The 16,050-nt window shown below is 50.0% G+C and overlaps 7 protein-coding genes across 7 annotated transcripts; 4 read left to right on the forward strand and 3 right to left on the reverse strand.

Annotated features, from left to right (window-relative positions):
• Positions 1–32: 32 nt before the first annotated feature.
• On the reverse strand, positions 33–1,657 carry PFICI_03189 (uncharacterized protein; the record flags this gene model as incomplete). Its single annotated transcript, XM_007831770.1, has 2 exons — positions 33–852; positions 945–1,657. The coding sequence occupies 2 exons, from the start codon at positions 1,655–1,657 to the stop codon at positions 33–35; spliced, it is 1,533 nt and encodes a 510-aa protein (XP_007829961.1).
• Positions 1,658–3,033: 1,376 nt separating this feature from the next.
• On the forward strand, positions 3,034–3,711 carry PFICI_03190 (uncharacterized protein; the record flags this gene model as incomplete). Its single annotated transcript, XM_007831771.1, has 1 exon — positions 3,034–3,711. The coding sequence occupies one exon, from the start codon at positions 3,034–3,036 to the stop codon at positions 3,709–3,711; it is 678 nt and encodes a 225-aa protein (XP_007829962.1).
• Positions 3,712–4,220: 509 nt separating this feature from the next.
• PFICI_03191 (uncharacterized protein) lies at positions 4,221–5,585 on the forward strand (the record flags this gene model as incomplete). Its single annotated transcript, XM_007831772.1, has 1 exon — positions 4,221–5,585. One exon carries the CDS (start codon positions 4,221–4,223, stop codon positions 5,583–5,585), a length of 1,365 nt encoding a protein of 454 aa, XP_007829963.1.
• Positions 5,586–5,587: 2 nt separating this feature from the next.
• Positions 5,588–7,547, reverse strand: PFICI_03192 (uncharacterized protein; the record flags this gene model as incomplete). Its single annotated transcript, XM_007831773.1, has 4 exons — positions 5,588–6,509; positions 6,559–6,814; positions 6,861–6,980; positions 7,040–7,547. 4 exons carry the CDS (start codon positions 7,545–7,547, stop codon positions 5,588–5,590), a joined length of 1,806 nt encoding a protein of 601 aa, XP_007829964.1.
• A 2,767-nt stretch (positions 7,548–10,314) lies between these two features.
• PFICI_03193 (uncharacterized protein) lies at positions 10,315–11,469 on the forward strand (the record flags this gene model as incomplete). The annotated part of the gene is made up of 1 exon (XM_007831774.1): positions 10,315–11,469. One exon carries the CDS (start codon positions 10,315–10,317, stop codon positions 11,467–11,469), a length of 1,155 nt encoding a protein of 384 aa, XP_007829965.1.
• An 887-nt stretch (positions 11,470–12,356) lies between these two features.
• PFICI_03194 (uncharacterized protein) lies at positions 12,357–13,983 on the reverse strand (the record flags this gene model as incomplete). The annotated part of the gene is made up of 3 exons (XM_007831775.1): positions 12,357–12,626; positions 12,689–13,450; positions 13,513–13,983. 3 exons carry the CDS (start codon positions 13,981–13,983, stop codon positions 12,357–12,359), a joined length of 1,503 nt encoding a protein of 500 aa, XP_007829966.1.
• A 991-nt stretch (positions 13,984–14,974) lies between these two features.
• PFICI_03195 (uncharacterized protein) lies at positions 14,975–15,859 on the forward strand (the record flags this gene model as incomplete). The annotated part of the gene is made up of 1 exon (XM_007831776.1): positions 14,975–15,859. The coding sequence occupies one exon, from the start codon at positions 14,975–14,977 to the stop codon at positions 15,857–15,859; it is 885 nt and encodes a 294-aa protein (XP_007829967.1).
• Positions 15,860–16,050: the final 191 nt, after the last annotated feature.

Consider the following 16,050-nt stretch of genomic DNA (forward strand, 5'->3'; position numbering starts at 1 on the left):
CATCTGGTTTCAGACATCGTATCTGGACAAAATTATTTCGCACCCCGCTGGCGCTTTTGTGCCTGTTTTGGCTCCGCAGCTGCTTGATTTGCTCGCTTTTGGCCGGTGCCTGATGCTGCCGCCTCATCCTTGCCAAGGCCTGCAATCATGTCGAGAAAATCCTGCTCAGTGATAGTGCGTAGTCCTCGCTGCTCAATCTCTTTCAGCTTATTTGGCCCCGCGTTGACGCCGAGCACGATGAAGTCCAGGCCATCTCCCTTTGGTATCGCACTGATGACCTTGGCGCCGTGTTGTTCGGCCTCCTGCTTGGCTTGCTTGCGATCCATGGTTTCAAATGTTCCCGTGAATAAGATCTTCTTCCCTGCCAAGGTTTCCGATGCATCCTTACCCACTGAGCCTGTTTGGGTGCTCTTGGGTACGATTACATCTTTCTTCTTTGGTGCAACGGGTCCCGAGTCTTGGTCTGGCGTCTTCTCCAGATCTTCTTCTTGAATAAGAGCCAGGAATTGTTGCTCATCAATGGTTTTCAAGCCAAGTTCGCTGATCTCTTGAAGCTTCTTCGGGCCCGCTCTGTCGCCTACCACAACATAGTCCGCGTCGGCCAACTTTCGAGTAAGCTGACCTCCATGATCTTTCGCCTTCTGCTCGCAAGTCTTACGATCCATTGATTGAAAGGTTCCCGTGAAAATGATCTTTTTATCCTTCAGCGCATCCACTTCTTCTTGTGAGCCTACTGTAAGCTCATTGTCATCATCGCCCTCCTCGGCGCTGTCATTCTCGTCTTCAGTTTCATCGTCATCCTTGCCACCATCGTCGTCCTGTTGTCCTTCCTTACTACTTGCATCCATTACACTAAAAAGCAAGAACATTAGTACCATGTAGCAGACCAACGCTCTTCTCTGAAGGGACATCTCGCAGTGCAGAAACCCCGAAAGTCGACTTACTAGGCTTCTAGCATGTGTTTGAAGCTGGAGAAACTTTCCGTCTCCGCCGCCCAATGGTAGCTACGAATCATCGCAACCTCCAGCTTCTTCATCTCGTCCCATCCGCCGTATATCCTCTCCGCAACTGCCTCCAGCTGGTGCCTCGTCTTTGAGTCTCCGTTTTCCCATGCTTTTTCCGCCACGTCAATGCCCTCTCTAGTCATTGCCGGCGGCACAAGAAGTTGCACCCCCTCATCGCCACCTGCGCCTAATTGTACGGCGCATTTGATCTCTGGCCATTTTAGATCGAGCTGGAACCCGAGTTTCTCATACTCGTCAAAGAAGGGAAGGAGCTCGCACGGCCACACCATTGCATCCGTGATGACTTCAACCCCCTCGACGGGCGAGAAGATTTCGCCGCCTGATACGCCATCGTCGCCCTCAAAGATGCCGTCCGTCACGCGATAAAAGGTGGCGAGGTCCTCGGGCATGCCGTGGGGAAATCCATTCTCGCGAAACTTGGCGTCTAGAGCCGCAATGGCCTCCTCGGACGCAGGCGGGCGGAGAAAAGTCCGCGGAAAGTTGGTGACATTGTCGCCGTAAAAGTCGGCCAGGTCAGGACCACACGGCCCGAGTCTGTTGCTGGCGAGACACTTGCTGTTGTATGCATGCACGAGTATGTCAACTGGGGTGTGCTTGAGCTCGCGTGGCTTTGCAAAGGTTGGAATCGTCATGGTGCATGAATAGACGAAAGTGTCCTGAGAAAAAGAAGAACCTTTGGCACGTATTTTGGTTTATAGGAGGCCCCCCATTAATGTCTTGTACACAGCTCACTGTGATACTAGTGAGAGAAGCATTGGGCTTTGGCTGGTGGCATCGTGTTAGAGTTCTAGTGGGGAATGACCTCAGTGCTAGGATTACCGCCTTGTTCCTCCGCCCCGCCTAGTAGATTGCTAAAAAAGGGATTCGTCTCCAAGTTTCCAGGCAGCCAACTGCGCCAAGTCCTAGTCCGTCCTAATTTCTCACTCTTACGTGACCCAGCCGATGGAGCAAGACTTTCATAGGATGATTTGTTTGTGTGTGTTTTTGTGGCTGGTTCGGCAAATCCAAACCCCTCGGGCTGTTCGTCAACCGCATCAGTAATATTTTCGCCAAACCATCAAAGAAAACAAAAGATTGCAGCGCGAGAGAGTGCTCGTTATAGAAGGTCAAGTTTTATGCATGGAGACGTGTAAAAGTCGTTGTATTTAGCCTCATGCGCCAGACGTCTTTGAAAAGCAGAAGGAGATAATCAGGCTGACGGTCGTATAGTGGTTGAGACTTGGTATGTCTTCATAAATTTTAATCAGATTCCATACGGTGTAGCAAGTCGATATAGATTATATGGAGTCATGGCGGCCGTGATTGAAATCCTTAGCCTGGCTGCTGTACTTAGCGAGCAAAACGTGGTAAATCCCCTCTGGAACGCCTTGGAGACGTTGGAACTTAGTGGGGTAAGAGTGCCGAAGGGCTGCTGTAAGTTCCTAATGTTGTGAGTGCCCTCCAATTAGTACAACCAACAGACCGTCGAGCTGAAGGCAACTGTTACAGACACAAACAACTTTACATCAAAACCGAGTTTGACGCCAAAATACAATTCATTTCTATTTCTGGATGTGGCAACTTGCAAACAAGGTCTCTAAATGTTCATAAAGATGTCAAATTGAGTAGAAGTCACTCGCCCGGATGCAACATTCCTGGCCCTTGATTTCGGCTCCGAAACACAGCCTAGGGCGCTGTATCGGCCGAGTGTCGGATCCGGATTGGTAAGATGCGGCATGCTATGGTATTCTGCTTGCCTGTCAACAATATTTGAGTCGATGTTGACGGAAGATACATGGCATGTCTAGACCCTCTCGAAATATTTATATTAATCCGTTTCCCTGTGCTGCGAAGCTTTTTGTTTTACATCCTCATTCCATCTTATCCACAGCCCATTAACTCCATTGCCAACTCCAACACTTAGTCTGTCTGAGGTGCATCAAGAGTCAACAAGTGCTTCAAATTTAGACCTTACATCGTGTCAACCAATCGTCCTTCTTCTTTACCCAAAACTATACCTTCTCTCATCATGCACTTCCTCGTCATTGGTGCCACTGGCCGGGTCGGATCACTGGTCATCGAAGAGGCCCTCTCACGCGGCCACCAGGTTACAGCCCTTGTCAGGAAATCCACATCCCTGACTGCAAAAGAAGGCCTTCTCATTGTCGAAGGCACACCACTCAAGTCCGAAGATGTCGATAGGGCATTTGAGGCTAATCCTTCTTCAATACCAACGGCCGTCGTGGTGGCCTTGAACGCTCGACGCGCAAGCGACTCACCATTCTCTTCCCCTTCGCCCGACACCCCACAGCGACTGATGGCCGACTCCGTATCCAATGCCATTGCATCCATGAAAAAATACGGCGCAGACAAGATTGTGATTAACAGCAGCGCGGGCACGGCCGACAGCTACGACTCGCTCAACTGTCTCATGAAGATGGTCTTCACCTATAGCAACATGAAATATCAAATGATTGATCATAACGCCGTGGATACCGAGACCAGAAAGTCGGGCGTCAACTTTGTCATCGTACGTCCCTCCATGTTCGTGGAGGGCGAGGCGGCAGAAGTCAAAGTGTATCCCGACGACGGAAAGGGGATTGGATTTATGCCCAAGATTTCGAGGGGCAGTGTTGCTAGGTTCATGGTAGCGAACGCCTTGGAGACTACCGAGTTTGATGGTAGAGCACCAGTCATTTCCAACTAAAGAGGCGTTGTATTATAGGTTAGCAAAGACCTCGTTGTTGACTTGTCGTGTCGTAACAGGCACAGAAGGTTGACAAAGCTGGTACCTCTGAATATTTGGCGTTCAAGGCGCAAAACTCATCTAAGTAGTATAATATATCACACACTTTATCGTACTTATCCCCATCTAAAGTAGTACGTGCCTTGATATTCACATCTCGCCCGGAAGATGCGGGTTTACCATGGTACAAAAGATCAACATGAGTGGGCTTACTCCTGGAGATAGAGACCCGGGGCTACACAAGCTTTGCTGTATGGATCCTCATTCGCCATGGCTTCCATTAACCTTCAGCCGGTTGTACAACTCCAACAATGATGCACTAGATTCGCCTTTCACTACCCCGCAAACTGTACCCGAGCCCTTCATCATGTCTATGTATATTACCCAGCTTGATTCTAATAGTTGAGCTCAATCAATGTGCCAGGACCATTGCTTGAACTCTAGCAGAATCCCTGTGTAGGATATCGAACATGTCAAAATCTGCGCACAATTGGTCTTCGCTCCCCGGAGCCATGGACAAATCCGTCTCGTCATTGAAACAAGCCCTAGATAGAGACCCGCAATGGCAGGCCTTTATCAATACCAAGGCAATTGTTCAGTCAGTGACCATTGGCGTTCAGTCTGTCGGCGCCGACGATGCTATTCTCGTAAAGGTCGACCCTGGAGCCAAAACTACAGTCGACACCGGATCATCAAAGGCCGCAGACTTTACACTTCAGGCCAAAGCCGACCAATGGGAAAAGTTCTTTGATGCCAATCCCAAAGCGCCATACACCAGTTTCGTCGGCCTGCAGGGTATGAACATCAAGCAGGAAGGCGTCGGCGTCCACGGCGATCAGCTCAAGTTTGCGCAGTACGGGCATCTTGCGACGCGCCTGCTGGACCTGCTTCGCGAAGGCTTGCATGGCCCTATCAAGGAAACACACATGGACCTTCCGGAAGATGATCACATTGTTGGAAAGTATATCTACCTCGACTGTCCGGTCTGGGGTCGGACCAAGATCTTCTACGAGACCTGCGGATCCGGCCCCCAAGAGATCGTCTTTTGCCACACCGCCGGCGCCGACTCCCGTCAGTACCATGGCGTGATGAATAATGCAGACATGCAGCGTGCTTGCACCATGGTGGCATTTGACCTCCCAGCGCACGGCAGATCTTTTCCCGGCGCCAATTATGTACCTGGAAACCATACCAACAACGAAGATGCCTACGTTGGGACCATTGCGGCCGTGGTCAAGGGCCTGCGACTCAACAAACCAATCATTTGCGGAGCCTCCATGGCCGGCCAGGTATGCGTCGCCGTGGCGATTCGCAACGACGAGGTTCGTTCCGGCGGGACGATACCTCTACAGGGCTGCGATTACTTGACCATGGATCGACAGTTCCAAGATAAATCGCCACTCGTCAATCAGTCGCTCTTCAATCCAGACTGGATCTATGGCATGATGGCTCCACAATCGCCGCACGCCAACAAGCAGCTGATTTGGCACATGTATAGCGGACAGGCGTATGGCATCTTCCACGGTGACTTGGACTTTTACTTTGGCGGCTTCGACGCTCGAGATCGTGTGCACAAGATTGATGTTCAAAAGTGTCCCATTTACTTTCTCACGGGCGAGTATGATTGGAGCACTACTCCAGACATGAGCAAGGCGACCGCCGACAAGATCAAGGGCGCTGGTTTCAAGAAGATGGACAATCTCGGGCACTTTCCCGCAACCGAGAACCCGCAGCTTTTCGTGCCCTATCTGCTCGAGGCCATTGACTACATCCAGAGAACACGCAAAGATCCCGAGCCAATGGTGGATGAGGGTAAATATCTCGATGTAGTATAGTTCTAGTAGCTATCCAAAGGCTTTTGACTTTCGCTCGGTCCGAGGGCAATTGTCTCCTTGCGAAGCGTGACACGATACGCCGGCAGTTCTACTGTGACCGCCTCTTTTCCGTCTTCTGCTTCATCAAGCGTGAAAATGAAGTGGTCCTGCGACTGGAGGCCATACACTATCCTATCCATTTGCGCCCAGGTGATGCATGTGGCCATGGGCCATAGAAATTGCTTGTCCACCGCAGCCAGCTGCTCAGCTGTGCCAAATGTGGTCACACCTCTCCAGGAGCTCTGGTCCTCTGCCTCCAGACCCGTCGGGTACAGTCTCATCCTGACATTCTCCTCGTCTTTCTTGTCCTCAGTCTTAGCTCCAGGATCCGTGGCAGTGCCCTTGATAAAGGCCCTCTCAATGGTGGGGAACGATTCAAAAATATCAACACCCCGAACTGTCCAATTGGTGACCTTGATGCCAGGGTTCTCGTCATTGAGCGACAAGGTGATGGACGAATTGGATGCTGCGTCACTATAAGTTCCGGTGTGCGTCTTTCGCATCTCTTCCTTGCCAGCCTCCTCCAGCGCGGGCAGTAGTGCATTGATCACGGCCGTCGTAATGGCTAGGACAGTAAATGCGGACGTCTCGGGGCCAGCCGTAAATACCTGGAAAACAATATCATAATCGGGAATCAAGACAAAGTTTGAATTATAGTCAAAGATGTTGCCCATCTTGGTGTAGAGCTCAATCAGACGCCCGTCCTTGGTCACATTGGTGAACCGGTAAACTTCCCATGGCGTGCCGAGTAATGTGGCAGTTGACGATGTGGGAGCCACGGGCTTGAGCCAGCGCCGCGTGCCGACTGGAGAAAGCTGCTCATTTTTAAGAATGGAAATTCCAAAATCGAGCATATCTGAAAGACTCGAGTAATAGTCGCCAGCGCTAATCAATGGTTAAAACCCTATCAAAACAAGTTATTTGGAATACTTACGCCTTCTCGAGGCCTACAGTGGCCGTCCACCACGTATCGTCGACAGGAATCGCACCGAGACTGTCATCGGGCTTGCTGACGAATGTGTGATGCATGCCCGTGGGTTCCCAGATGGTTTGGCGGACATAATCGGAGAAAGTCACATTGGTGGTCATCTCCACGGCCCAGCTGAGTAGGGCAAAGGCAACGTTGGAATACACGGCATCTGTAAACGGAGGGTACACAGGAGGGCGTTGACCAAAGAGATCCCAGAACACTGTTCTTGTCAGCGTAATCCGACGTTACAGATCGCCTTGACGTACCATTTTCCGGACAAGGAGGATCGCCTTTGATGGAACAATTAAGCTGGATCGAATTATCAATCTCCGGAAAGCCAATGTCTGTCCAATTGTTGCTCGAATCTGTGGAGAGGTCTATTACCACTGTCCTCGCGCGTCAGTAGCTCTTGACGACCCATGATTAGGAAAGGCATGCCACATACAATCAGAGGGAGCACCTAAATGTGACGAGAGGGCACCAAGTGTGATGTCATCCCAATCAACCATCCACATCTGGTTCCGCATTCTAGATTGCTTGCCGAGATTTCGAAGTTCGGGCAGAAACTTTGTGATGGGATCGTTCAAATCCATGCCTTCAGTCTTCAAGACAGCAAGGACGGGGAATAGTTTTGAAGTGCTGGCCAATCGATACACTGTGTCTGCATCGACCTTCTTGACTCCATTGGCGCCATAGTTTTCGGGCGTGAAGTGGAACTCCAGTATGGGCTTGGCCTCATGAATGGACTGGACACCAAAGGAGATGGCGGATTTCTCTAGAGATGCAGTAATGTTGTGCAAGGTCTCATTCAAGACGGACATTTCCTTCTGCAAATGTGCATTCGACCTCGGTGTCTTTGGCGCAGGCAGTACCGCGCCTAGAGGAGGGCACAGACCGTCCAATGCCGCCAGAGCACCACCCAGCAGACCTGACAATAGGTATGCGTGCCTCATGGTTGATGTTGTTGCACAAAGCCGGAGAGAGCAGCAAACAAGGCCGCAGATGCAAGAAGCAGACTCTGGTAGTCACTTGGCGCAGGTATCGATGAGGTTCTTGCAGGCGGCCAGCATGAAGTAATTATACCAGGCATCAATGAGCATCAGTGAGATTTCTCAATATTGGCATGTCGAAACCGTGAGCGCCACACGGAGTTCGGAGTTCATCCAATGAAAAGCATCATCATTCGTTCAAACAAGACAAAAGGGGCAGGCTTGCATGAGACCTTTCCCTAAGGGGCTGGTGTCATTCGTTACAGCGGCCGTAAGCTGCAGCATGTCAGCGTCAAGTTGTTACGTCTTACGCGGGGCATTCCTTCTTTCACGTCGCACTGCACCAAGAAATCCAGAGTTGAGAGAGCGACAATCCTACCATGTCCGTCCGTATCCCGTATCCGTGAGAACATGGCGTTGGGCATTCGGCCGGCCGACCGAAGCCCCACTGCGGTTCGGGTCGAAGAGGGTGAGACTCTGCGCCCTGTGCCGATGGATGCGCCCGCGGGTCACCAATCTCCCAGGGGCCAGACCTGCAGTCCCGGGCCTGCGGTTTCGGCAGGGTGCCGAGAGATCGTGGAACATTGATCATACGTCTCCGCCTTCTCCATTCCTTCTTTTCTTTTTCGTTTTTACTACTCAAAAAGGTCCTTCTTTTTGATATTTCGTCATATTCGACTGCGTAGGTATCCATTGTGGCCCAACGAAAGAACGCGCACGTTTGTTTGGCAGCCCAACGTGGTGCCCTGGCCCTCCCCCTACAAGATTAACCAGATTTCAATAGCGCGTCTTGTAATTAAGAAAGAGTCACGATGGCACAAAAAGAAACACCACACAAAATTCATCGCACCCAGAGGATGAAGTTCAAAAGGTACCGATGGAATTGTTGACTGGGACCCTCCAGTGACAAAGGGGCATTCGATTTGATGCAAGAAAACAGTATCAGTCCCTCGTGCTGCGTTGCATCTAAACAGCAGGATGGAAATTGGTTGAGCACCATCAACTGGGTGGGCACTTTACACCAAACACGTACAACAAGGACATCGTGTCCCATGCCGACGATCAAAAGAAGAATTCTCCCTTCCAGAACACTGAAAAATCCTTGGCAATTTTTTTTTTTTTTTTCAGTTATTATTCGGCTCCGCCCATCGTACGAAATACGTAAATCCACGGAAAAGATGATTCCAATCGAGCGGACCGCGCCTGACACTGTTACCGACACCATGTTATCTTGCTGGGTGCGGAAAATGACTCGTGCTTCATGTGCGGGACTTTGGTGCTTTTCAGCCCCTAGTGTAGTAGTTTTGACCAAAAGATGCATTTCTTTGCCCATCCTGGGCCTAAAGATTGCCATGTTCTTCTCCCCTTTTGCCTGCTAGTGCGCGGTACATGTCGCCGCCGCAGAGAACATGTGGCATTTAGTAGGGTAGTGGAAACTCAAAAGTGCGGATCACTGCACGTCAGCTCACAGTTAGGGTTGCTTACATGATGGGCTACTGCATTTTTCAGGGGCCCCTTGTCGTGCTTGGCACAATCTGCACGATGAAATCGCATCTGGAAGCATGCAGACCCAGCTTGCCTCGTGCACTTGGGAAGTCTTAAAATCTTTGCCGTACGCATGCATGTTGGGATAGTAGACAGCATATGGATAATGACGTACGAGTGTCTACATTGCATGTAAATCAGTGAAAACCAGACCCCAAGAGAAGGACCGTGTTCACTTGTTGATAGCTTCCATTGATGCCGCGGATCTTTTCTTCATTCGCACCGTCGCGTCAGACTACCTCGGCAGAGATGGAAGAGCGTTGCAAACTCCACAGCGAAACCAGTCCAGATAGGGTAGAAAAATGGACGCCGGCAACTGACTGCCGCAAGATAGTCGCACGAACCAACACCTGCCTAGCAACAAGTTATTCTCTAGTTCCAGAATGTTCATCAGACAGACAGGAGGACAACGCAGACACTGGCAGCTCATGCACAATTACTCGCTGTTGACGAGCATCCGGGTCCTGATTTCCCCCCGCATCGGTATCTGCTCAATTCTAGACAAACCCCGAATCAGTGATGCCAATGTGCTTCTAGTTAGGCTTGCCCGTGCTGTGCCGAACGGGTTCCTATCGTGGCGCAAAAATGGCAAAGCCCAAGGGCCTGGTCTTTTTCCAACGATTGCCACATGCGGGTTGGCGTTGATCATGGTAGACGGGAGATATCTTATCAATACTACGGGACATCAATCTCTTCAGCTGACTACCAAGCACATAGCGGCGCCTAGTCGATGTGTGGGCCCCGAGCTGAAGGTCGAATCAAGGCTTTGAAATGGAGATCTCCGCCACGATCCTGGGGGCGTCCCAGTCCAATGGAAAGTGACCTTGCCGAAGCTGGTGATCTCACCGAAAGTTTCCAAGAAAGTGCTATCCACAGCGGGAATAATCTGTCGACCGAAATAGAGGCTTCTATGCTCCTCGAGAACAAGGGTCGAACAATGACAGGTCCCTATATCTCCAGGCCTTATCCTTTTGGATTGGCGCGTCGTTCATGTACAACCGCAACAACAGTAGAACAACGCGCATTCTCACTTTGACGGAACCGTTCGCCTCGAGAACAAGTGCCACGACCAGTCAATTTGGAGCGAATCGATAAGTCTCAAAGACGATAAACACACGAGCTACCCACGTTTCGAGCTTGGCCATGATCCGCGCTCGGTAAGCCGACGTATCTGGGATTATTGGGAATGGAGACACAGAGTCCCAGCGGCGTCAGTTTCCGCAAGTTGGATTCTGCGAAATCAGAAATCCGCCTCCTCGAACTCCAGGCGGCAGAAAACATTGAGGAGCCACCAGTCTGTCGCATCGTCAATGTCGCACTCACGGATAAGACGGAATATGTCGCCATCTCATGCCTGTCCGCGGAGACCGAACAGGAACCCGTCTTCATCAATAACAAGAGAATATTGGTCCCGGCGGCATTGGGCCAGGTGTTGAGGCATGTGCGGGCCGTGTTCCTCGACCCCACCGTACGGCTGGACCGCTCGCGCTCACCCGGCCAGGGCAAGGAGAAGAAGGGACCGCCCAGCTGGCTCGTCCAGGCATTAAAACACGTCAAGTCCATCTTTCCGGAATCACCCAGAGGCAGATTCGATGAAGCTGGCGAAGGGCCCTTGCTGGTGTGGCTTGAGCCCTTTTGCGTCGACAGGCGCAACGCGCAAGAGACGGCCCAGCAGTTGACGCACATGGCCATGGTGTACCGGTCCGCGCAGATCGTCGTCGGCTGGCTCGGACTCAAGACGGAGCTAACGGATGTGGCACTGGACGTCTTACAGCAGGTGGAGGCCGTCTTCCCGCCTCATTTCGGCGAGCCCGAGGACAAGCTTCTCCACCCAGAAAACTACTCGCCGCAACATGAATGGTTGCGCAAACTCGAACATCTCTGGGAATTTGGAACCGACGGAGTGTATTATTCTGCGCTCCAGGACTTTTCTGCCCGGCCACTATTTCACCGCACCTGGCTTATTGATGAGATCGCCACGGCACGGTACCCGGCATTTCTTATAGGTGACAGGATAGTATCGTGGAAACAAGTCATTGTACTCAACCGCATGCTGGAAGAAATCAGCAACGAGTCGGCCGTCTTCCCAGCCGGCCTGCGCCCAGTCGCCCAGTCATGGCCACTCGGCACCATTTACACCATGTTAAAACACTACGAGGAGAGGAAACGGAAAGAAAACCAAGAGGACCAGAGAAATAGTGCTCTAAAGCAGTACGAGAGGAGGAAGCGCAATGAACAGGCGGCTCAAGTAGCAGGAGCCGGCGCCCTGGCCTACAGCGAGATGAAAGAAAAAGCTAGAAAGGGATCAGTAGCCGCGTCCAGTTCCGACGCAGGGTCATGAAGCGCTTATGTACGAGTTTAATGCATGAATAACGAATACCCAAAACTAAAACTTTGAAGTCTGGCATGGGTGAACTCTGCTTGAGATAGGGACAGGTTGACGACAGGACACCAAGCCACATCAATTCTTGACAATCACTGAAGTAACCCAAACCACGCATAAGCCCACAATATGAAATTACCTAGATGGAGCTTTTTTTTTTCCGTCTCTTTTGGACTGATCTGCACCCGAGACGTACTTTGCTGTGGGACGGGGTGGATTTGGGGGAGTCCTCTTGGATCTTGCATTTATGTTCTGTCGTCGACCTACAAAGTCTGCCTGGGAAGGGGCCTCGGTGTACTCCATGGTCTCGCCCACTGGTTTCATCGGTTTCTCGGGTCTGTACGATGACAAAGGGAGTCTTGCCTTTGGATTTTCTTGATGCCAAGCATTAGTAATACGTCGCAATAAACTCCGTAGAATAGCCAATGTAACAGATCTCAATGCGACTAGGTGAATTCGAGACGGTGAATCGAAGAATCACTCGGTAAGCCGCCTTTAATTCTCACGGCCTCCATTCTGATCGGAGATAGCGTTCATTCTCAAAGGCAAATGGCGCTGATCGTGGCTATAACGACTGCCCCTATATCATTAATAATATCAGGTATTGATATGTGGAACTTTGGTTCGCATCTGACACGCTCAGTACTGTTATTTAGCCCGCGAGTGTCTCGCCTTGAAAAAAAAAAAAAGATTCAACAATGAGCAGACTGTTTTTGATGGCAATCAATTGTATTTGCGCTGTATCATTGGTAGATTGGTTCATGGCTTTCCAACAAATGTTACTATACAGCAAATGCTAAAGGCGAGTTGCTTGAAAACCACGCTCCCGATAAATAGATCCAAGCTCATAAGTCACCATCGTACGGGTAGAGAAGATTTTCATACGTAACGTTCTGATACGTGAAGCTGATGGGAGAAGTCTCAGGCGCTGTACCATTTTCCACCCAAGCGCGCAACTGGGCGAATAAAGATGTTGGCTGCCCACCAGTTCCACCAAAACAATGAGCCAGACCGGGAACCTCAAAATGGCGATAAAAGTCTTGTATCCCATCTGTTGCCAATTTAACCTGCTGGTAATAATATCTACTACCTTTGGGTGTGATATCCTGATCAGACTATAGGCTTGTGAGTCATCTCAAGAACAAATTGGCCTCACGAAAATAGCTTGACTACTTACTAGACCATGGAAACTGATCAACTTGCCGCCCAGCTGCGAAAATTCTGACAAATCTGGGTTCTGAGTTTCGATGATTGAACTATACTCTCGTTTACTGTTATTAAACATGCTAATGAATTCGTCCAGTGTCAAGTCTGCCAGGTTGAAATCGGGATCTTTGGCGACAAAGAGTTGGAGCCAGTTTGCGGGAATCCCGTACGATTCCGAGACGTCCATCGAGCATGTGGTAGTATTGCAAATAGTGCTGGCAGTGCCGCTAGCAATATCAGTAGCGATGCCAAAGCCTGGCCAGAGGATATTTCCTTGCAAATCAGAAATGCCTTGCCAGGTTGCGTGTGCTACCATGACGGCTGCCTTGCTTATTTTTACAGAGCCGTTGGTTTGTGCGCAGTCCTCTACTGTCGTTCCGACCAGGGAGGATACATTGAAATGTTCAAGGCACATATCCGAGTCTGCAACAATGCCATCCTCGACTCCGTCAAGCGGATCGCAGTACGCGACTGCAGCGGCTGTGATTGCCTTGAGCTCACACCCGTATGGGTACTGGTCAATCATTGACATGTACAGCTGGGACCAGTACATATTGAACATTGTCTCAGTCCAGTAGATAGCTGGCGCGCCCGCTGCAATCCCGTCAAATGCATCTGGGTAAAGTTGAGCTAGCATCATGCCTTGTCGACCACCTTGGGAGCAGCCATTCCAGTACGAATAGAGTGGAGGCGCTCCGGAATAGGCATGCACGACTTGCTTCGCCAAAATGGCCTGTGTGATTGTCAACAGTCTTCCCACTAGATGTGATCTTTTTTTTTTGCGAAATGGCTTACTAGGTCATTGAGAGAAACCGATGCCAGGTTCTGCAGCTTCTGGAGATCTACATGTCCAGGACTGAGCAGGGCCCACGAGTCTGCACTAATCGACGTTCCCAGCCCAGCATCGGTAGTGACTGTTGCATAGCCTTCTGCCAGATTTGCTAGCATCTGCCACTGTTGTAGAAGACCTCGGCCAGCAACAAAGCCGGCACCTCCGACGGCAATGAGCCGCTGATTGAAATTATCGGTTGGAAGCAATGTTTCGACTATGATAGTATTATTTTCTTCAGCATGGTTGTAGGAAATGGTGACATTGCAATAGTCAAAATTGCTCGTCGGGATTTCGGGCTGGTCAAATCGAAGAGTTTGATCAAACTGAAAGGTCGCATTCTGGACAACGTTGGCCAGAACTGAGGTGATTTGAGAGCCATTGAGGAAGAGGTCACTAAACGTCTCAGGAACACAATTCTGAAAAACGGTTGCCATTGTGTGCGACGTAGATGGATATAGAGCTGAGGGAAATGCAATGCGGAAAGAGGAATACTAGAATAAACTCGAATCTGCATAGAAATACCTATGCATATATATAGGAGTTTCGGACCCATTGTGTGTCCGTGGCCCGTTACATATTTGATGATAGATGATTTCAACGATTGACCATTGTCTGGCTGGGATTCACTATACCTCACGAATGATGCCTTCAATATTAGAAGTGCCCCGCAAATGGAACGAAAATGCTGCGATTGGCTGGCTACAGCACCCTGACAGATGGATTCAGGCACCCGAATAAGAATTGACTCTAGGCGGCACCATCACCACGGCTTGGCCAATCGGAAACTTTTCGTTCTTTCGCTTTCCTTTTCCCTGCTTTTCGCTGCAGATTCTTAGTTTCGATTCGTTTTACCACTTCCCGTTTTTCTCTACAAACAAACCAACGAAAGTTTATGCTACACCAGATATTGTCCTGATGCGCGACACTGGGCCGGATTCTTGACAAGTAAATTGATACTTCTCACTACACCAATTACGATGCCACCTGAAAGTAAAGTAGCATTACTCCCTGCAAGGGCCCCACGCAGGCAACATTACAAGTCTCGCTCAGGGTGTCAATCTTGCAAGATGAGAAAAGTAAAGGCAAGTACGCATTTCTATTCACCCCGTGAATAATTGACCAGGTCTAATCCAATACTAGTGTAATGAAAACAAACCCATTTGTCGGTCTTGCGAGAGGTTCCGCCTGCCTTGCCAATATCCGTCCGATTCTGATTCCCACCTGGGATCATCTTCCCTGGATAGTGCTCACCATTGCGAGCAGCGACCACGGAAACGTGGGCGTCCACGCAAGAATTGGAGTTCACCTATAGATTCGTCCCCGTTGCCGTCATTTCCATCGCTGCAAGATGACCAAAATTGCCTTGATCAGTCATCGTCTATACACCTCAATGTGGATGAACTTGAGCTTTTCCATAATTTCATCATGAACTCGTCCCAGTACTTTGGATACCCCAAACTTTGGCAAGAAAAGGTCCCACAAATGGCATTCAGGGTCCCTAGTCTACTTCATCTGGTCTTGGCTTTTTCAGCTTTGCACATGGCCTTGATGCGACCTGACGAAGCACATAGATACGAAAGACTTGCCGATGCACATCACGCCTTGGGAGTGCCGCCTGTCACTCGGCTGATAAGAGACATCAATAAAGAAAACGCCCCCATACTGTTCATTGCCAGCAATCTCATCTGCATCTCCACCTTTGCAAGGCGGCCGGCTCCAGGCCACCTGCTCATCATTGCTGAAGGGTCCGAGGTTCCATGGTTGAACTTGTTCCGTGGTGTGCGGTTTGTGATTGAGACAATGGGCGTCGAAGCCATATTCAGGCCTCTAGGTAGTATGGGTGCCTGTTTTCAAGCTGGCAACTATTCACATCTCCAATGCGATACCAAGCCAGTACTGTGGGAAGCGCACTTTGAATCACTATCAAGCCTTGTCTCGGAGTCTGAGCCTTCTGAGCAAGAGACATACCGATATGAACTCGAGTCCTTGAGTACATGTTTCTCTGCTGCGTTTGGTACAGTAGAGACGGCCAGGAAAATGGACGGCTCCCACTTCAAGTCGGTGACGAGATGGCTTTACGATCTACATGATGATTATATCACATGCCTGCAAGGAAAGCAAACCACTGCTCTGATAATACTTGCACACTTCATGGTGGCACTTCGTAGCATAGAGCATGGACCATTTGGAAGGGGGTGGAGTTGGCATGTGCTAAAGGAGATCAAAGGTCTTTTGGATATCCAAGACATATCCTGGTTGACATGGCCAATAGAACAAGTAAAGGAGTGGGACCACCTGAGTGGGCATTGAAAGACAGATTGAAATCTCACATTATGTGACAGAGAAGATAGATTTCTTAAGAAAAAAAAAACAATGCAATGGTCTTTTCTCCTAATCCATAGAGCAAAGTGTGAAACACCACCTCGGAAAGCCGTACGGAGCAACCTGTATATCTAGGAAACCAAAAATAAGAGAACTGTATTGGCCCAAAAGAAGGCATG

This window comes from Pestalotiopsis fici (genome assembly GCF_000516985.1).
Source record: "Pestalotiopsis fici W106-1 unplaced genomic scaffold PFICI_Scf_2, whole genome shotgun sequence".
NCBI lineage: Eukaryota > Fungi > Ascomycota > Sordariomycetes > Amphisphaeriales > Sporocadaceae > Pestalotiopsis > Pestalotiopsis fici.